Genomic DNA, 22,254 nt, shown 5'->3' with positions numbered 1-22,254 from the left:
ATAATTGTAAAGCAATACATGATTGTCATTAAATGCCTTGTCTCTACATTACAATAAAATATAAAAAATAAGTGATTAATTAATTTGAATACAAATTCAAGTTATTAGCTATTAAAGGCATAAAAAGACAGACATTTATAATTCTTTCTTTAATAGAAATATTTCTTCTGCTCGTAAAGTGTCCAAACCAGGCTTTTCTGGATAAGCGCATTTTTAAAACAGTCATTGTCCATGCCGGTTTCAGTTGGATTATTTGTCTCAGTTGCTCCGATCAGATCGGTCTCCTCCATTTTGTAGATTATTTACGACTTTGGAATCCACATAAACACATCGGCAAAATCCGGCTTACTTTGAGCATGTGTTTTAAACAGTTTAATCCCTTTGTGAATTGTTTCCACTTGCGCCGTCCTTTAATTTTTCAATCCTGAGTCCAATAACCATCAATGTCACTCCAATAGTGCTCCTTAATTATGCTTTCATCCTCCTTTAACAAAATACTTCACATTGATCCAGTTTGTGACAGTAGTTGTAGAATTGTTGAGACTTTAATTACAGCTGTTGCAGCTGTTGCACCCTTGTGTGGAGGGGGGGGGCGGGGAACAACTTCCAACAGGAGTCATTTGGGGGGGGCTCTTGGGAAAAATGGTTGTGAACCACTGCTTTATAGCTCTATAAGACACAGAAGATTTCAGAAGATTTATCCTGGGTTTAGGGGCCAGTAGATGGCCTGATGTAGCTTGTCAAGGCCTATGGTCATGCTCGTGTCTTGTGTAAACTATTTGATCATAAAAATTGTGTTTTTTTGCTAAATTGGAATTTTTTTAGAAAAGTGATAACCCGAGATTGCAGACGTTTCTCAACTGGAAGCCATGATAGCTGTGAGCTGCGGGTGCCTTTCATCACTTACAGCGCCCATCGTACAGGGCAAATGAAACGTATAGCCCGGGTGAAAAGGGTGCTACCTTTACTTAATTATGAATGTTGTTACATCCATGCCAAAAATTAGGATGAGCACCAATGGTCAAAAATGTTTTTTTCCCTCCCAGAGCTACCAGCTAGCGCCCCCCAGATCTGGCGCCCTAGGCGATCGCCTATGACAAATAACGGCCCTGATAAAAATCATCTACCAAACTCAAATTGCTTTACTTTTTGTGTTTAGTTTATATATGCTTTTTATTATATTACAAGCAGCCAGGGTCGGCTCCAGAACAAATCGAATGGGGAGGCAATCATTTACCACGGGGGGGGGGGGGGGGGGCACACACATGCTGTAAAGTCTCTTGTCTCTCACACACACAGCACTGCACGCTTCATTAAGCCAAGTCTCTCTCTCGTTCTCTCTCTCTCTCATACACACACACACACACACACACACACACACACACACACACACACACACACACACACACACAAACACACACCTGAAAGTGTGTTATGTAGCACCCTCTGTTGTTGTTACCTATTTCTGCCAGCGGGTCATATTGACCCCACCCCTTTTCACATAAACATGACATTTGCTATAGCAACGCCTTTTGTCTACTGCGGTTCCCACTACTGACTGTAGTGAATGAGTGCGCTCCCGCTCACCGGAGACTGCTCGCGCTGCGCTCCGCAGCAAACAGCTGTGGGGCGATTTTAAAGTACGTTATGCTGGCCGGGGTGTCTAAATAGTGCTTCCGGGCCAGCGGGCCATTTATAATGTCGAGCCCTGTTCATATGAACAGCTGAGACTCCACAGATCAGGTCAGAGGGCCTGGCGATCCACTAGCAAAACAAACATCCAGTAGGCTATTAACCTAACTGTTTTTACTAACAGTAACCAAGTTTCATAAAGTGCATATTTATTCCAAACTCACAATATATATATCCTTCCAGTAATAAAACGTAATGCACAATGCAATGGTACACAGTATCCAAAGTCTTTAGGCACTGGTTAGAGGCATTCATGTAAAGCAGATCGCCAGAATCCAATACTGGTAAAAACGTTACAGAGATCAAATGTTTCCTTGTCTGAAAGGAGAAACCTAATTTTAAAACAACATTTTCAGTGTGTGACTTGAAAGATAAGTTCTGATCAATAATAAAACCTAGATATTTGTATGTTCTGACCCTTTCAATGTCAATGTCAGTCCCTTGAACAGTACAAATGTTGGGGAGAAAATAAGTTAACTTTTTGCCATTTGAAAATATAATGAGTTTGGATTTGTCTGCATTTAATACTAACTTGAGTTGAGATAAATTAGATGGAATAACATCAAAGGCAGACTGGAAGAAATCAAAACTTTGCTCTATAGAAGAGGATGAACAATAAATAACAGTATCATCTGCATAAAAATGGAAAGCAGCCTTTGATAAATTATTACAGAGATTATTTACATATATGGTGAAATTATTGGTCGGGTTCCATCTACTTTCAGTGTGTAAAAGGAGTCTCCTATTTCCTCCACGATAGCCTCAGTCACCACATTGCTGAGTGTACTTATGAGTTCATTTTGCATTTCGTGACAAGTGTAAGTGGCGTTTCGAGGGATTGATTTCACTACATCAGCCAATTTGGGGTCTTTTTTTATCGTATAGTCCAGCAGGGAGAGGAAAAGGCCACTGCCCCCCTCTGACATGTTATCAAAAGCCTCTATCTTCCCTCGTAAAGGCAGCTGGTTTTCCACCAGAAATCAATAAGAGAAAATATATAATACCTGTTTTTTCGTAGTTGGTCTGCGTTAACAAGTGTAGAAATATCCTTTCCAGTGCTGGCACGCCTCTCTCGCTCCTTCCACATTGCATAGCAAGAGAGATGCTCCTTTGAATTTGCATGTTTCTGAAATCCCTTGTCTCTCTCCACCGCATTTTTCCAGTTACGGAAGCCAACAGACATAAATGCATCCATTCTCCGGGTTTTGCTAGACTGCCGACAGCAGAAACAAAATGCAGCATCGGCCTTGACACTGTATTCAAGCCAGTCTCGGTTGTGATACCAAGCAGAGACAAACGAACGCCTCCTGCCAGTGAGGATGCTGTAAGGGTACTGTTTTAAGAAGATTTGTTTGGGCTGATCAGTTCCAAGATCATCTATGGGTTGTTGAATTCCAGCGCTAACGTTAGCTGCAGCAGGTGGATGGGCTTGGCTAGCAGGTTGGCTGGTCGAAGAGCACGGCTCCAGCTCTTCAGAGGTGGTGCCGCCGGCGATGCTGGAGATGGGTGCATTATTCCCTTCGTTTTCAGGAGGTGGAGGAGTTGGAGGAGGCCGTGTAGCAGCTGCACCTTGCAGCCATTTACGTATAGCCATTACTTTATTACTGTCCGACAGTCCGAGCATTGGCTTCGTCTCACTGACTTGCTAATTATGCGCGCATTTTTTGAATTAATAACAACAAATCAAAGGCCGGGGTCATTGGTCAAGAAACATACCAATCACCAGTGAGCACACCTCAGGCTGTGTTTTTTATTTATATTCTTTATTTCTGATTTATTTCACACAAAAAAGATTTAGTGGAAACGTTTTCACTTATAATATGATAAAAAAAAATAATTTAAAAAACGAAAAAGTGGCAGGGCTTGCCTGGCCTGGCAGGGGGGGCACAGTGACTCACCCATGACGCCGACCCTGCTTGAAGCAGCATATATTACTTCAACTCTCTCATTCAATTTAGGGTTGTGACTGATCACATTTCTTGTCCGTCCACATCACTGTGCCATGTTGAAGTCCTTTTAATGATCTAATATCATCAATCAAATTTCGCAAATGTACTGATTTATTTTCACTCAAGTTATTTAATGTAATGTATTGGTCTCTTTCTCTCTCTCTCTGTGTGTCCCCAGCAAATGGACAATGCAGTGTATACATTTGAGCAGATTCTCCACCAGAGTCTGGAGTCTCAGGGTACAGAGGAGCTCTGTAAGGCCATCCAGCGCTGCCAGGACAGAGTCATTAAGGTACACACACACACTCACAGTTTACTAATAACCTAAAGGAAAAACTGATGTTTTGAAGTGGGGGTGTACGAGGTATTTACCCAGAGTCAATGTGTAACCCAGGCCGCGGTCTATTTGGCAGAATTTGATCGTCTGCGGCCTCTTTTCCTGATCACATTTAGTTTGGGAACAAAGCAGTTGACTCAAAAAATATTTCTTCTTAAAAAAACTCCTTTGGTGTTAGTAATGCTTTAGTGTTTGTTCAATTATTTTGGGTTCAGAAATTTGACTATGACAGCAGCACAGTGAGGAAGCGATTCTTCCGCGAGGCTCTGCTGCAGATCTTCATCCCCTATATGCTGAAGCAGCTCAGCCCGGCATGCAGCTCGGTGAGTCCCAACCTGCAGGATTAATGAGACATGAATGCCATCATTTGGTATGTGTGTGTATATACAATCCTGAATAACATTTTAAGACCGGGGGGAGAAAAAATGAAACGTAAAAAGAAATAAGGTAAGAGTATAAATATAAAACACTAATATACATTTCCCATAGTTGTAGTAGTTTGGTATAATGAAGTCTAGTTTATTTCTTTAAAGGTCCCATGTCCTGCTTTTCCGGTTATTACCCGTCTCCCTGTGTGTTATGAAGGTTTTTCTGTATGTAAACGGTCTGCGGAGTCAGAACCCTCAAAGTACACCCTGTAGCGAGTATAACTCTAACACAGAAAAGACCTCCCCAAAACGCCTCGTTGGAGATACGTCACAGTCCATTGATTCTTCCGGGTAACTCATGATGTCATGCGTTTCCCGGAACCAAATGGACCAATCCGTGGAGCCGTTAAGTTACGTCCGCGGAGCCGTTACGTTAAGCCCCCGCTGATTGGTCCAAATTGACCAATCCACGGACTTCCTCACACACACACTCAGTGCAGGCAGCTCTGCTGATCTCTCCTCCCTGGCTACAGGCTGATAACAGACAGTTGGGATCGCGGCGAAATTCTCTCTGCAGACCCATTCTCACAGCATTTATCAACCTTTTTCTTACTCAATATCAAGCCACACTTATTGTTTTTACTTCGGCTGTGACTTTGTGTGTGCTCAGGGTGAGTTTGGTTGTGTTTCGCTGTGTATCGCTAAACAAGGAAACCACACCTCCACGGAGCTCAGAGCGATTCACAACGTCACAGGGAGGGTGGGGGCTGGAGCTATTGGAGCTACAACGAGCCGTTAAAGGCAGAGAGTGAAATTCAGTGAATACACATAGTTTACAGAGATGCTGTAGGAGAAACCAAAGTGATTTTGGAAAATTGCACAATATACATATATTCTAGTAGACCTCAACAATGGAATTATGATCAGTGGAAATGGCCATGAAATGGGACCTTTTAAATTGAGTATCATACAGATACTCTATGCTTGATAACCTGCTGCTACTCTTACACAATCAATTCCCAATTTGGGATAATATAAAGTGTATCTATCCTTCTATACATCTTTAAAAGTCATGGGGTAATGGAGGATGTTCATATAGAATAAGATGTTGAAAGTTTTTGATTCTTGTTGTGAACACCAGGAGCTGCCGCGTTTCCGAGAGCTGATCTTTGAGGACTTCTCTCGTTTCATTCTGGTGGAGAACATCTTTGAAGAAGTGGTGCTGCATTCGGTCATGAAGAACATCATGATGGGTCAGTGTTCTCCTCGTCCTCCTTCCTGTCTGATGAGTGCTTCGAAGGGTTGACCTACAATCTTTGGGCAGACTTTCAGTTGGTCCAGCAGTTTTGACTAACTAGTGGTGGACAAACACTGTATTACACATGCATTATTGCAATACTGTTGAACACTCAAAATCGCAGATGTGAAACTATAAGAGGAATTGTCTCCTCGCCCCAAAAGACCTGAGGTGGAGGATTGCAGAATTATTCAATGTTGTGTTTTCAGGAAAGAAGTATTTGTATATATGTTTTTGAGACCACCAATGATCACAATGACACACTATTTGACCTCTTGTTCTGCAGCTGTGAAGGAGGTGGCGGTTCAGAGGAGACACAATCTCTACAGGGACAGCATCGTCCTCGGCAACAGCGACCCCAGCCTGCACCTGCTCGGAGAAAACCCCTCCATCGACTGGGCCGAGGAGTACGGAGGAGCCCAGGAAGAGGTGGAGCCAGCAGGCCAGGCCATTGAGGAGGAGGAGGAGGAGGAGGAGTCTCAGAGGAGGAGGAGGATGAAGCAGGTGGTCTCCATGATCCAGGTGGAGGGCTCCCCAGTGCTGCCCAACGAGTCCTGCATGGAGGTGCCCAGTGTCGACGACATCCCGGAGGAGAAGGATAGAGTTTTCGAGGAGAACTCCGATGACCACGACCTGGATAGATCTGCAAGTCCCAGCGCTTCAGAGAACGTGAAATCTGTGGATGAAGAGAAAGATAAACGAGAGGAGCAGGGCAGAGAAGAACTCCCACTGAAGCTCCAATCAGCTGGAGAGGAGAACAGCCGACCCATGGGGGAGCCACAACTGCCATGCAACGAGGAGGAGGCGCCAGGGCAGGCATCAGAGGAGGCGTCAGGGCAGGCGCCAGGAGAGGTGCCGGGGCAGGCATCAAAGGAGGCGTCAGGGGAGGCGCCAGGGAAGGCGCCAGGGCAGGCATCAAAGGAGGCGTCAGGGCAGGCGCCAGGAGAGGCGCCGGGGCAGGCATCAAAGGAGGCGTCAGAGGAGGCGTCAGGGGAGGCACCAGGGCAGGCATCAAAGGAGGCGTCAGGGCAGGCGCTAGGGCAGGCATTAAAGGAGGCGTCAGAGGAGGGGTCAGGGGAGGCATCAAAGGAGGCATCAAAGGAGGCATCAAAGGAGGCGTCGGAGAAGGCGTTACCCCCGCCCCCACCGCCTGAGGAAAGCCTACCTGGAGCCATTGACACGGACCCAGAGGGCCCCCCGGAGCCAGCAGACCTCCCCCTGCCTTCAAACCACGACAGTGGCTTCCAGTCTCCCACCAGTGAGGAGGCAGAGGGACAGCAGGAGGGGACGGGGACGGGGGGGGCGATGAGTGTTGCTGCAGAAACAGAGACCAGTGATGAATGAGCTCCATTTGAACTGGATACTGCTATGTTCGGTTTTTAGTTTTTATTTGACAAATATTAAATGATACTTATTTTGTTTTTAACTCCAGGCACAGTAATCACAGATCAGCACATCCTTTTCACCAAGCAGGGCTCAGTTTTTATCGTCATATTATTAAACACACTTTTTCAGAATAATTTTCACAACTGTCCAGCTGACAGAAAATCCTCAGCAGATTCTGAGCTTTCGGTCAACATAAATTGCTCACTTTACTTTCTCTTTACCTGATATGAATGAGCACAGTGGACGACCGGGGGTCCGTTATGGTATGTTATGGTGTGTTGTAGCGTGTTGTGTTGAGTGACAGGCTGCAGGGAAACCCCAGTTTAGGTGCCTTCGTGAAATATGTTAATTGATATAGTTCTTGAGTTAATAAAAAAGAAAATCCTTTTTTCTAATGTGGAACACTAATTCCTTAATTGTGTCAAAGTACTACTGGCATCTAAAGACAGGACCATTACCTTTTTGTTGGTGGCAAAAACACAAAAGACAAATCTAGCTTTTGTATATTATGTATAAATATTATGGACCCGGGACCTACCAAGTTTTCCTTTTACATAATTTGATATGGGTTTTGTTAGTGCCTTATCAGATCTCTCCATTTATTTATTGTTATGCATCCCTTTTTTTCACCAATGTACTTTTAGATTTGTTTACTCTTGTGTGATTCAAATTACTTTCAATGATGATAATAATAAATCATTATCAATTTATTATAATCAGTAGTCATTGTCTTGTCTTTTTTAATATATAAATATATATTTATTTATTTTTCAAAAATTGCATTATAATCGGTGACATACAAAAAAAGTAATCTCATTTGGGAGGAAAGTACATGAATATAAGTTTTCACTCAGACGAACATTATACTTTATGCTTTTATACTCAAGGCCTTCATAGAGTGGCGAAGTCACGCCCATCTACTTCCGGTCCATAGGACCTTATTTCGGAAAGATTATGTATTGAAGTCAATGGAGAGAGAAAACGTATCTTTCGATCCCGTTTCAATTGTGCCATGAATTACACATATGAAGTTTGTCAATCTTAAAAAATAATTTCCATATAAAAAAAGTCACAGTTTGTCATAAACTGTTGAAATATAAGACTATGAAAAATACGCAACTAGAAAGACTACAAATCCCAGAGTCGCGTAAGTGATGTCATAACAGATGTCACAATTGTTTTCCTCCACTAAAATAGAGATAGCTAAGATAACTTTAACAAGATGCCTGTGTGCTTAGTACCAGGTTGTTATCATACCAGCAATGGGTCTTGCTCGTTCTTTCGCTTCCCGTCTGATGAAAGGACCAGGAGTGGCTGGATCAAGTTAGCTACCGTGGCGTTTTTATATGTACAAAAGTGGTGGGGCACAAAAAACTTAGATGTCTACATATAAGCTTCTGCAGTAAGGTTCATGGCATGAAATTATAAAAGTAGGCTAGACATGTGGATATTATCCGGCTGAACAAAACGTGCATTTATCTAACGGGTATGTTTCCCACAGATCTTATTCCGAGCTATTTTCTAAGATCCTATGGAGAAATCTAATTGCTTTTTTGTGGCGGGAAACAATGCGCGGCTTACTTCCGGGTTTTAGGACGCCTCACTGCAGCTCTCTGGTCTCCTCTTCACACACCACACTTTTCGCGGCACACGTACTTGCAGCCAATCAATTCTGAATTATGTGAGATGAAGTATGGTGGGGATGGCAGCTCAATGCCCCTATGGTCATAATTTTTTTGCCACACATGTGAAATAGGAAAATACTCTGAGCATGCGCAGTGTAGTTTTTACAGTCACCATTCACTTTGACAGTGAGAGGGAGGGGCATGATCGGGTTTTGTCCCACATGGCTCTAAACAGCTCAATATGCAAGCACTGTAGACACTAGTTAGAAGAACACAGACTAAAACAGCAATGTACAGACGAATCAGATGATTAAACATTATCTTAAAATATATTTTATATTTTTCTTTTGCATTTTTTTGTAATCATTATTTTTAATACTTTCTGCTGACACTAGGTGGGGCTGTGCCCCTAATGACCCGTGACTACCTAGCTAGTAGCAAGCACGTTAGTTAGCAATATAGCCGGCTTAGCCTTGTCATTTTTATTAGCCTTAACATGAAGTAACATTAAGTAACCCAAAGTGTTAAACAGTAGAGTAGTCAAATAGAGTGGCGAAGTCACGCCCATCTACTTCCGGTCCATGGGACCTTATTTCTGAAAAATTATGTATTGAAGTCAATGGGGAGAAAACTTATCTTTCGATCCCGTTTGAATTGTGCCATGAATTACACATATGATGTTTGTCGATCTTAAAAAATCATTTCCATGTCAAAAAAGTCACAGTTTGTCGTGAAACTGTTGAAATATAAGACTATGAAAAATATGCAACTAGAAAGACTACAAATCCCAGACAGTAAGTGATGTCACTCATAACAGATGTCACAATTGTTTTCCTCCACTAAAATAGAGATAGCTAAGGTAAGATAACTTTAACAAGATGCCTGTGTGCTTAGTACCAGGTTCTTATCATACCAGCAATGGATCTTGCTCGTTCTTTCACTTCCCGTCTGATGAAAGGACCAGGAGTGGCTGGATCAAGTTAGCTACCTAGCTAGTAGCAAGCACGTTAGTTAGCATTACAGCCGGCTTAGCCTTGTCATTTTTATTAGCCTTAACATGAAGTAACATTAAGTAACCCAAAATGTTAAACAGTAAGAGTAGTCATATTTTGTCAACCCTTTGAAGAGTACTGTCACACCTGTGTGATCATTCTAGAATATACAATTTAAGGGGAGAAACGCTAACGCTACATTAGCATCAGCGATCTTTTCTACTTCATGCTATCTGCACACATGGTTGACATTAAACATTAAAAAGATCAGGCCGTTTAGAGAGAATCAAAGGAAGGCAGGCAGGCAGGCAGGCAGCTTTGCATGACATTCTTTTGAACGTGTTTCATTTTGGTGATAGTGTGGGTAGTCAATCCCAAGACAGTAGTGACGGCCATCTTGGTGACGTGTGTTGTTGTGCAAGAGATGTAGTTCATTGAGAGTTTCACATAAAAAAATGTGTTACTGCAGTTTTACGACACTTTTTTTTTTTGACTTGCTTGAATTGTGCAATGAATTATACATAGGCCTATGATGTTTGTCAATTGAAAAGATAATTTTGCAAGTCAAAAAAAAAAAATGTGACGTAAAACTGTGAAGTAACACATTTTTTTGTGTGAAGCGCTCAGTGTTTGGACTAACGCGTTACACAGTAACGCGCTACTGTAACGCAACTACTTTGGTGGTAACTAATAGCGTTACTAGTTACATATTCCCATTAAGTAACGCCGTTATAGATACTGTGATTTAAATGGGTGCGTTACATTATGTGATGCAACTGAACCGAATCTCCCTGGGGATGTAATTTACAGGCGAATACAGTGATATCCTCTCACAGTACCATGGAAAAGTGAAAGTAACCAGAGAGGAGTGATGATTGGTTAACGCGGGGTAACGTTTCAGGGTAAGCCAATCAGAGACAGAGTTGGGCGGGTCTTGCCTTATGGGGAAAATACACACACGAACACTTGCTAATGTTAACACACACACACACACACACACGGCAACGCTCACCACCAGCACACACAATGGCAGATGCAAGTATCAGCGAGAGCAGCAGCGCACTTGCAACTTGGAAATACAACCACTATTTTCAATTTGTGGGCATAAAGGACGCAAAAAAGTAAACTTGTTACTAGTTACTTTTATAGTTTAGTAACTAATAAAGTAACTAGTTACTTTTTAGAGAGCAGTGAATATAACTATTACTACTTGCCCAACACTGGAAGCGCTCAATGAACTACAACTCTGGTCTTGCATACGTCACTAACACCAAGATGGCCGTCACGTTAGCACATTTCACTTGTTTCTTTAAGAATGAAGTGAAAAGTATTAAAAGAGGTGAAAATCCCTACAAGTCTGGCCATGTTGAGAACTATACATACACAAAAGGGGAGTTAGTCGGTTCCGTAAGAGCCAGCATGCGGAACCGGCTTTTCAAGGTTTTGGTGTACGAGCGTAATGTGTAACGTTAATGTAGGACTCTGGGATTTATAGTCTTTCTAGTTATGTATTTTTCATAGTCTTATATTTCAACAGTTTTAAGACAAACTGTGACTTTTTTCACATGGAAATGATTTTTTAAGATTGAAAAACATCATATGTGTAATTCATGGCTCAATTCAAACGGGATCGAAAGATAAGTTTTCTCTCTCCATTGACATCAATACATAATTTTTCAGAAATAAGGTCCCATGGGGCGGAAGTAGATGGGTGTGACTTCACCACTCTGCAGCCCTGCCCTATCTGCAGTGCGCATGTGCGAGATGGTCCGCCATCTAACCGCATTCCTTATTGACATTTCACCTGATATTCTTTATGTTTTTATCCACATTTTAACTACACCCAATCCTGCCACAGCATTCCATGATGTTTAAAAGTGCAAACGTTAATTTTTTTGTAAGAGTGTTAAATCAACCAGAACTTTGTTTAGCATTCAGCACCATCATTTGCTTTGGGCTTTGTTGTACACTAGAATCCATCGCTCATTACAGTCTGTAAATCTTCCAACAGTTTTAAGCTACACCTTTTACTTTGTCTTTTCACAGGGACAGAGCAAGACACTCTGACCCTCATCAAAGTGAGGGTCGAGAACGATAACCTTTTTACTGGCCGAAGGCACACTGCCAAGAAAGCCTGGGAGTGAGTGACATTTTCCTGGATTGGGAACATAATAGCTCCGTATTTTACGGCCATGCATGAGGCCATCGGTGGGAGGCCATCCATCGACATCTTACTTCTTCCTTCTCTCTGTCTATACCTGTGTACTCTCATGTTCCGATTAACCCAGCTTCCCCAAATGTCTTTCTTTTTGGTGTCTATATACGCCGGGATCCGGAGTCATGGATGATCCTGCGGTCCTGTGTCATGGATCGCGAGTCCTGGATCTTGAGTCGTGGCTGTGGTCCTGGATCATAAGTCTTGGATGGATATCCTCGTGGATTCATCTTCCTATTATACACACATGCATTTCCAAACATTTGGACTAACTATGTTGCAAATGTATTATCTTTTCAATTTACACACGGCATCTATTGCACGTCTGTCCATCCTGGGAGAGGGATCCCTCCTCTGTTGCTCTCCCTGAGGTTTCTCCCATTTTTCCCTTTAAACTGTGGGTTTTCTCTGGAAGTTTTTCCTTGTACGATGTGAGGGTCTAAGGACAGAGGGTGTCGTATTGTCATACTGATATTCTGTACAAACTGTGAAGTCCACTGAGACAAATGTAACATTTGTGATATTGGGCTATATAAATAAACATTGATTGATTTATTGATCGACCCTCCCACCCTGACGGACTCGGCACCGGCTGCTGTGGCTTCTGGCAGTGGCTCAACATCCACTGAGGCTGTCCAGAGCCAGGCCACAGTGGAGGATGAGGAGGCCACAGGGTCTGGCTCGGACAGCCAGGAGTGTGTTGAGCCATCCACCTCTGCCGGTCCCCCTCCCCGAAAAAAAAGAAAAAGCGCTTTGCTAAAGTTCCTGGAGGCAGAGGCGGACAAGGAGGAAGACCGCTTCAACCGCCAGCAGGCAGCCTCGGAGGAAGCGTCCGCCAAATTCCTCAAGCTCTTCGAGGAACTAGTTAGGAAGGAATAGTGTCTTTTTTTTCTTCTTTTTTCTGTACTTTGGATGTGTTCATTTATTCTTTATTTATATATGTTACAACATTTAGTAAACATATTTAAGTTTGACCTTAACTCTTGTGTGGTGTGTTCATATTTCTGTTATTCAGGCAGTGTTTGTGGGTCTGGTGGACCCGAACACCCTGTCTGTAATATAAATGTGTAGGGGGGGGGGGGGGTACAGTGGGTGGTCACTGAAAATGTGTTCTGATATCTGTTCTTCACAGAAAATTCAATTCAAATCCTTTATTTATCCAGGTGAAATCCCGTTGAGATCATTGATCTCTTTTTCAAGGGAGACATGCAGAGCCAAGGCCATTGAGTGAGTTAGAGAAAATAAATTATCAATTTTCTTTAGAAAAATAATAAACGGGTCCCACAGACCCGAACACCATACAAGGGTTACATCAAGCATGAAGCCTTCTTTACAATTAGACATACAGAAACACACATGTTTACTGAAGATACAAGGAGATCTTTATTTTATACAAAGCTGAATATACATTTTATGATTGTGACCTGACTGAAAAGCCAACGTTTTTAAAGTCTTTTTGCAACCCAAGGCATAACTGTCTATAGTCATACAGAAACTCATGGCCACTGATTTCCGTTTTTAAATCTCCACCTCAAATAATTCTGCTCATAAACCAACCGTGTGTAAAGTATCCAAATGCAATATCAGGGATGTTTTATTATAAATAATATATACATTGAGGCAAGTTACTGCATGTAGCTCAAACACTACATAATAAAATTGCTAACACATGTCGTGGATATTTTAAACTCATCAATACTGTAAAGATGTACAATGAGAGTAATCAATAATAAACTGGTGAAAGCAAGCAGCGTTGTCTTTCGTTGGTTCTTTATTTGAAGCGCTTCAAAGGTACATGTCTCACAGAGTACAGAGTAGTCTGCAGGAGTGCACGCAATGTATAAGGTGTGTGTGTGTTTTATAGAGTGCAGGAAGTAAAAGAGATAAGACTTTCCTTAGAAAACTGTTATTTTACAATGCTCTCATAGGGAGAGCCACATCCTCCAGGTACGACCTACAACAGGTCGAGTTGACCAAACAATTTCTAAGCATAATATCATCATTTGGTTTTACTATATAAAGTAATATAAGAAATTGCCACTACATTCCCCCCTTTTTATCATACTCTGATCAATCATGAAAATAAAACAAATGACAGGGTAGACTAATATAACACATCAATGAATACAACCTGGTTTAAATAAACACATCATAAACATATCATGGAAAGTGGCTGTTTTTGTGGAGGACAGACTCTGTATGTGGAAAGCAAAAGAATACTGAAACGAGGGAATGGCAATTTTACACACAATTTTACAGTTCGGTGTCTGACTCTTCAGTGTTGGAATCAGTGGTGGCTGATTCTGGGTTGTTCGTAACATTGTCAGTGCTTTGAAGGAGAGCGTTGTATTGTACAAATGCAGAGGAGATCATACTTTCTAGGTGGGCTTTAGCTAATTTTGGTCCGAGGGGCTCCATCTTCAATCACTCGCCAGTGATCAGGCACAAAGTTTATGTTCTTGGTGTCGTCGTCTGCTTCGTGGATGTGTCTAGTCTGACTGAGCCCGTTCCTTCATGACCATGTCAATTAAACCCCACACCATGACGGCACAGACGAGGAACCAGAGGCATATGAAAAAGCACAGCTGGCCGTTGCCCATGAGTCTTGTGTGTGGTACTAGGGTGTATGTGCTGCGTGTGTGGTGCTGGTGGTGACTTGGCACGTCACTTGTCGTCGTCTGTTTCTACTGGACCGGCTAGACTGGGGCGGAGATGACATGTTTGCAGTGGCTGGCGTGGACCCACGTGGCTCTCTCGGCGACCTTGACCGCTGTCTGGGTGACGAGAAGCACCTGGTAGGGACCTTGCCAACGGCTGGATCTCCAGCTCTTTCTCCGGAAGTCCTTGACCAGCACGAAGTCGCCTGGTTGGATACGGTGGAGTGGACCAGTAGCAGGGGTAGGTAGAGCTGCCGCTACCTGGCGTCTGATATCTGCTAAATTGGATGACAGTTTAACACAATATGACAACATAGCATCCTCACACAAAGTTGTGGACGGGAGAGGACATCCTGGCGCCTTGATCCCAATCTGTGAAGGAGCTGCAAAAAGGATCTCGAAAGGGCTGCGTTGACTCCGTGTTCGTTTCCGCATTCTCATGTACATCAGCACAATGGGCAGGGCTTGTGTCCAGGATAAACCTGTGTCTGCGCAGCATTTTGCTAGCTTGTTTTTGATTGTACCGTTCTCTCTTTCCACCGCACCACCACTCTGGATGGTAAGCACAATGCTTTCTGATGTCCATGCCAAGGTATTCTCCTATCTGTGCAATGGCCTCATTAGCAAAATGTGAACCATTGTTGCTAGAGATCTTGCTTGGTATCCCCCATCTAGGAATAATTTCCCCTAGTAAAGCTTTAGCCACAGCGTTTGCTGTCTGTGCGTTTACCGGAAATGCTTCAACCCATTTGGACCACATGTCAACCATTACAAGACAGTGTTTCTTACCCTCTGATGGACTAAGTTCGACTAAATCCAGCATTAGGTGCTCAAATGGTCTAGTTGGGGGTGGTTGTGCACCTGTTCCTGTAACCTTTACCGGTCTACCAGAATTTTGCGTAATGCAAATTAAGCATGCTTCACAGTGCTTTTGAGCCGTTACTGTGAATCCCCTTGTGAACCAATGCTGATTGATAGCCTCCAGGGGTGGGGAACCTTTTTCCTCTCAAGGGACATTTCAATTTTTTCAACATCCTCTGAGGGCCGTACAAATTATTGACCTCTGCTTAAAAGTACTAAAATCACAGCCCATTCATTTCGCCTTTCTGTCATGCAGTGCAAAGAAACAGCAACCTCTGAATCCAGATATCTCACCATGACTCGTGCATGCATGCACGTGCACGGTTTTGGCATGACAAAACAGAAAGATATGGACACAAGATGTGTGCAAATGTATTTAGTATCCTATCCATGTGAACATGATTTAAGTGTGGGGGGGGGGGGGGGGGGGACCGAACCTCCTCTAGGGGGGGTCCATCCTCCCCCGGGAAGATTTTTTTTTTTTAATGTTGAAGTTAAAAGCATCAATCTGGTGCACTTTGAGAGCAACATGAAGAGATCTATGGATACATCTCTCAACACCCATATGAAACAGAACTGTAAGCAGATTTATTTTTCTTATGGATATTTTACAAATCACTCCCCTTTCAAAATATATTCTTGTTTATTAATAACAACTTTTTTTTACTGTCATATAGTATTTTATACCTGTTTACTTTATTCTCTTATTTTGTTATAACTATAATGACAATATAAAGATGTACCTTTACCTCACTGGTTGGAGAAAAAGCTTCTTATATTCGTTAGCATAGCTAGCTAACCAGATGCTAATAACAAGAAAGTTATTGACTGTATGATCAGTGTGACAGATGAACAGATCGCCTCTGGGCTTTCAACTAAAGACACAGCCACCGAGCCACGCAAAAACTGCGGCATGTGTACGGCTCCTTATGGGTAAGCCTACTGCAATTTGTGAAGTGTTGGAGCCGTGTTCTGGTGCTCTCCGTCAGAACTGCACCCCTGTCAGACGAGACATATACCACGTGATGACACGTTGGGCTCATGTTGTGTTCAAGGAAAAACAGGCAGGGAAAAACAGGCACTTGCTTGTTTAATTTCTTTTGCGGTCTAGATTTCTTTAATTTTTTTCTTTTTTGCATGTGTTTATAAATTACCTCGAGGGCCGTACCAAATGGTCTCGCGGGCCGTATACGGCCCGGAGGCCGGAGGTTCCCCACCCCTGCTCTAACATCACCCCTTTTGACACATGATCAAACCCATGTCTCAATTTAGCAACATTTGAGAAAAAATGCCTCGGGAGACATGGATTGGAATTTGGACCAACCCAGATGCTGGAGGTGGGGTCAAAGGTAGCACCAGCAGTTTTCCACTGTGCTTTTTCTGTGGGTGGAGCTAACTGCTGCATGGCAGTTAGTGATGACATATTGTCAGTGATGGAGGAAACAGGGATGTTAACAAACGAGTGTGCGTGTGGTGCGAGAGGAATCAGAGTGGCTGCCTTTGCAGCTGAGTCAGCAGCAGCATTTCCAAATGAAACGGGGTCGGTGTTGCTGGTGTGTGCAGCACATTTACATACTGCAACCTCAGACGGGAGCAGAATGGCGTCCAATAAGCCTACAACTAGGACATGGTTAAGCACTGGCTTACCGTCAGATTTCAGGAATTGTCTACACTTCCAGATAGCCCCAAAATCATGTACTACCCCGAAGGTACAACGTGAGTCAGTGTAGATATTTACAGATTTGCCTTTTGCAAAAGTGCAGGCCTCAGTGAGTGCTACGAGCTCTGCTGCTTGTGCTGAGAGGTGGCATGGGAGCGGTCCGGAACAGAGCACAGCGGAATCTGAAAAAAACCAAGAGAAACCCACCCGATTAGTGCCCACAGGGTCGCAAGAGGCGGACCCATCAACACACAAAATGAGGTCAGGGTTGGTCAGGGGTACATCTTTTAAGTCAGGTCTGGGAGTACATACAATAAGAAGCTCGGCAACACAGTCATGTTCGTCACCGTCTTCTGGGAGAGGCATAAGAGATGCTGGGTTCAGAGTGGTACAGCGTTTGACTTCAACATTAGGCATGTCTAACAGGCATGTGTGATACCTAAGATAACGTGCAGCAGAGAGGTGTGATGTTCTCTGTTCACAGAGGATGAGAGAAACAGCATGTGGAACCACCAGTGTTAAAGGTGCATAACCTACAATGTCACGTGAGGAGTTGAGAGCTTTTTCAGCTGCAGCAACTGCACGGAGACATTTTGGCAGGCCAGCAGCTACAGGGTCTAGCTTGGAGGAGAAATAGGCAACAGGCCTCTGTTTTCCCCCATGATCTTGAAGGAGAACTGAGGTCATACACCCATCGCGATGTTCATCCACTACCTGTGTAAAAGGCTTGGTAAGATCAGGTAGACCTAGCGTCGGCGGGGATTGGAGAGCCAGCTTCATGTTAATGAAGGCTTCGTCGGCTTCCAGCATCCATGTAAGGTGATCTGCAGGTTTTAAACCCGTGACATGCGTGATGGTATGGAGTGGCTGTTCGAGCGGAGAATAGTTAGGAATGAATGACCTGCAGTATTAACACCTACCCAAAAATAACATCATCTGTCGCTTAGTGACAGGTTTTGGCAGAGCAGCCAATGATGCAATACGCTTATCTGAAAACGTTTTTCCCTCTCCTGAAATGATGTGACCCAGAAATGTAACTGTCTTTTGCACATATTGAAGTTTAGACAAACTGGCCTTGTGGCCCTCGGCTGTGAGGTGTTTTAACAAGGAAATGGTGTCAGCTTCACACTGTTCTGCTGTGGGTGCGCAAATCATGAGGTCATCAACATATTGTATGAGAGCGGTGCCTTTGGAAACTTGTAGAGAGGCCAAACTTGTACACAATGCTTGGTTGTACACAGTGGGAGATTCGCAGTAGCCTTGACACAAACGTGTGAATGTGTATGGCTTATCATCATATTCAAATGCGAACCAAAATTGACTGTCTTTGTCTACAGGGACACTGAAAAATGCATTTGAGAGGTCTACAACAGTGAAAAATGCTGCAGAGGCTGGAACCTGAGAAAGAATGAGATAAGGATTTGGAACGAGCGGCGCGCGTGCATGTACAGCTTCATTTACAGCTCGTAAATCCTGCACAAATCTCCATCCGTCAGGGGGTTTTTCACGGATCTTTTTAACCGGAAAAACAGGAGTGCGGACTTGAGAATAATTACATGCAACAATGACCCCTTGTTTAAGCAGAGAGGTCAAAACTGGACGAATACCATCAATGGCTCCACGTTTTTAATGGGTACTGGGGTTGGTTGGGACGGTACGTAGACTTTGGAGTGATTACAACAGGTTCGGCAGAGCGGATTAAAGCTACTTCATATTTGTGAGCTGCCCAGAGTGTGGGAGGCACATCTGAAATCGCGGCAGGAAGCTCAGAAATATGAGAATTACCCGTAAAGGTGGGAAAAGTGGCATCACCAACGTCATCATCCTCAACCAACAGCAATGTGTGCAGAACGGCTACTTTCGTGCAAATTTTCATTTTGTACACGTCACGTACCATAGAGTACATGACATATTCTGTGTGTGTAGGTGCCCAATCAGTGACTGACTCCCAAACTTTAACGAGTGGACCCAAATCCCTCCATCTATCAGTGGGGCCCCTTGCTAGTGAAATGTGCGGGACCGCCCCTGGGATTTCATTCAGCTTGTGTTGTGTGGGTGTGAGTGTGACAGAAATAGCGCTGCGCAGCGAACTCCAATACATAGTTTTAAGCATGAGTTCATCATTTAAACATTCTAACAGAAAACTCTCATCATAGTATTTGCATGTATCATCAGAAACCCTAGCAGTGCAATGTAAATGAGAAGCCTCCATGAATACAGCTAGTGAGGAGACACGCTGAAGGGCCAATCGCAACAGTTTCTGAGAATCAGGAAATGTTGTAAGCCATTGATACACATACAACAATTCTTCGTCAAATGAGAGTTTTTGGACCAACGTGGGAGATGGTCGTCTGACTTTTAGACCCTAATTTGTAGAAATAAGATCAAGACCAAACCGGAGGATCAGATCTCTGCCAAGTAAATGTATAGGGCAGACAGATGACAGAAGGAAACTGTGTTTGACTGATGTGGGAAATGGGTGGCTGTCATCACCGTTATCTTTACACTGGACTGGTACTGAAAACTTCTCCTTTATAGTTACACCTGCAGCTTACACCTTGCTCCTATTGAGTGGATAAATACTACTAAATTTACAATTTGGCAAATCTGCCATTTTTAACACGGAGTGTGTGGCCCCTGAGTCATCCAGACAAGTTAAATCAGTGCCCATAATTGTCAGTGTGAGTGTAGGACATTTCTTAAATTAGGCTTCGTCATAATTTACATATGTGTTTACAGTGGGTGTAGGTGCAGACTCTACTCTATCAATAGCTTGCATAATGTGTGTGTGTATCACTTCCCTTTTTTGAAGCTGCAGGCTAAATTTCCGTCTCGCTCGATTGGGCCCCTTCCTCCCTTTTCTGGTGTAGGTCAGTCTGATTGTGAATGGCCCCGTCCTTGCTGTCCCCCTCTGCCTCCGCTGCCAGTGTTCTGTGGGCAGTCCCGGATCCAATGTTCAACACTGCCACACATCTTTCTTCGTTTGAAGGTCTTGCTTCTCGCCCTCTGCCTCGGAAAACCTCCTCTGCCTCTCCCTCGGTATTGTGAGCGGCCAGCATTCTGTGCGGCTTGCGCTGTGGCTGTGAGTCCGTTGAGGAAGGCATTACTGAGGTGTGTCTCCCAAACGCCCGCTTGGTCCCCTATGGCATCAGGTTGGTTTATCCCGCTGTTGTCCCGGAATACATGGGCCTGATGGGGGTGCACGAGCTTGGAGTTGACGGGGAGTCTGCTGACTGCATGGCTGGGGCTTGTAGTGGCGGGGGAGGTGGTTGAGGTGGGCCAGCCGGATTGCCAGGGTTGTACGCCGGGGGAGGGAAAGGATACCCAGAGTCGAGGAGAGGGTCATTCAGGCCTGCAATGGAAAGATACAGAGATCTCTGGGGTTTACATGGTTTTGGAAATTCTTTCTTTTCCTCCTTTTCTTCACATTCATCTTCAACCTTAATATTTTCTTTGACACTGAGGCTATTGCCTCCTTTTGCGACATTCTGCTTCATCCTCCCAATATTTCAAACACTTTCTGTGAATTTCTATTTTATCGAACTCTTTTACTTCAACTTTATTTTTCTTCCTCATACCATCCTCATGAACTTGTAATTTTTCATTTAGGTCTTTCATTTTTACTTTTTACTCAAAGAACCTCCCTTTGGAAATCCGTTTCTGTCATATTTCTGTCCATATTTCCAACTCTGATAAGCTGTCTTCACCATATTTTGCTCGCATGACATCTACAATTGGGCCCTCAGGAGGTTGGCCTGCCCCCCTACTCTGCTTTGTCCCCATGGAGAAAGTCTTTAAGTGTTACCAAAACACTATTTTTCACCTGTCGGTGATGTGATATTTGTTCCCCAGTACAAATCACAAAAAAACTGATCGTAAAACCTTTTACGACGGATATACCAAATATCCTACTTTTGAACAGCCCGCCTTATACATGTCATGGAGGTTAATTACGTTTTACTTTTAAACAATTAGAAATTGTACATCTCACCGAGCATTGAAGGCCTTTTGAGTTCGTTGGATCTCGTGAAGTCAATCGGTTTCACCCCGGCGCTGGTCCTCTCGTCCTGTACGTTTTCTGTCGAGGTAGAGGAGAATCCGAGGATCCCGGAGCGACCACCAGCGTCCGTAGGTGTCCCCGATGGAGCTTTCAGAGATCCCACTCTTCTGACACCAAATTGTCGTGGATATTTTAAACTCGTCAATACTGTAAAGATGTACAATGAGAGTAATCAATAATAAACTGGTGAAAGCAAGCAGCGTTGTCTTTCGTTGGTTCTTTATTTGAAACGCTTCAAAGGTACATGTCTCACAGAGTACAGAGTAGTCTGCAGGAGTGCACGCAATGTATAAGGTGTGTGTGTGTTTTATAGAGTGCAGGAAGTAAAAGAGATACGACTTTCCTTAGAAAACTGTTATCTTACAATGCTCTCATAGGGAGAGCCACATCCTCCAGGTACGACCTTGGCGGGAAGCTACCGTGTGGTACAACAGGTCGAGTTGACCAAACAATTTCTAAGCATAATATAATCATTTGGTTTTACTATATAAAGTAATATAAGAAATTGCCACTACACACATGTCTCTTCTTTCTTTTCAAGTTCAGTCAAAGCATAACAATATTTTATCACTGAACATGACTAAATTTCAACACTAAACGTAACACTTTCTTAAGAGATTGTGTGATGGCCTATTTCACATACAATTTGTAATAAAGATATGGGTCTGTAAAGTCCTTTGCTCTAAATAAACTTGAGCAAGGTGAAATTGGAAATAAGGCATTGTGGTGACTCTAGTTAACCATAATTCACTTTTGGGTCACAGTTCCTACACGGACCTTGTTTAGTGTAACACCGGAGATTTAGGTTGCCAAGCTAGAGCTAGCAAGGCACTCTAACTTGACTGTCATCACTGAGTACATGTCTGATATCACTATTGCGTAATGGAAAATAAAGAGTGGAAATCCTTCTTAAATACTCCTTCTCCGACTCCTTGTTACCGGCACTACACTGGTGACCCTGCATTTTGCGAGATAGTTTCAGAAAATGTTTTGAACATGGCTGAACGAGATGTTTTCGTTAAGCTGCCGGAGTTTTGGGAGCATGCCGCGGAGGCATGGTTTGCACACGTGGAGGCTCACTTCGCTTGCAAGCATCTCCACGACGAAGAGCTGAGATATTACCACGTGGTGGCTTCGCTGGGGGTTTCTACTTCA

The 22,254-nt window shown here is 43.4% G+C and overlaps 2 protein-coding genes across 13 annotated transcripts in view; one reads left to right on the top strand and one right to left on the bottom strand.

Annotated features, from left to right (window-relative positions):
• Positions 1–7,745, top strand: part of niban2b (niban apoptosis regulator 2b) — an 86,829-nt gene extending 79,084 nt beyond the window's left edge. The window contains exons 11-14 of the mRNA XM_079688164.1: positions 3,820–3,933; positions 4,194–4,301; positions 5,488–5,599; positions 5,930–7,745. Of these exons, the coding sequence (XP_079544290.1) occupies positions 3,820–3,933; positions 4,194–4,301; positions 5,488–5,599; positions 5,930–6,987 (1,392 nt within the window). The 3' untranslated portion in view covers positions 6,988–7,745. The remainder of the gene's footprint in view (positions 1–3,819; positions 3,934–4,193; positions 4,302–5,487; positions 5,600–5,929) is intronic.
• A 5,252-nt stretch (positions 7,746–12,997) lies between these two features.
• LOC307044377 (uncharacterized protein) overlaps positions 12,998–22,254 on the bottom strand; it is a 48,084-nt gene continuing 38,827 nt past the window's right edge. For 10 of the 12 annotated variants that reach the window (XR_013809616.1, XR_013809617.1, XR_013809618.1 and 7 more), the window contains one exon: positions 12,998–21,246. Coding sequence is in view for 1 of the 12 variants with exons in the window: in XM_079689552.1 (XP_079545678.1) it covers positions 20,198–20,391; positions 21,031–21,246 (410 nt within the window). In the remaining 11 variants the exon portion in view is untranslated. The remainder of the gene's footprint in view (positions 21,247–22,254) is intronic. The other 2 variants (XR_013809626.1, XM_079689552.1) reach the window with 2 other exon arrangements.

This window comes from Notothenia rossii (genome assembly GCF_949606895.1).
Source record: "Notothenia rossii genome assembly, chromosome: 6".
Taxonomy (NCBI): domain Eukaryota; kingdom Metazoa; phylum Chordata; class Actinopteri; order Perciformes; family Nototheniidae; genus Notothenia; species Notothenia rossii.
This window is presented reverse-complemented; position numbering and strand designations above follow the sequence as displayed.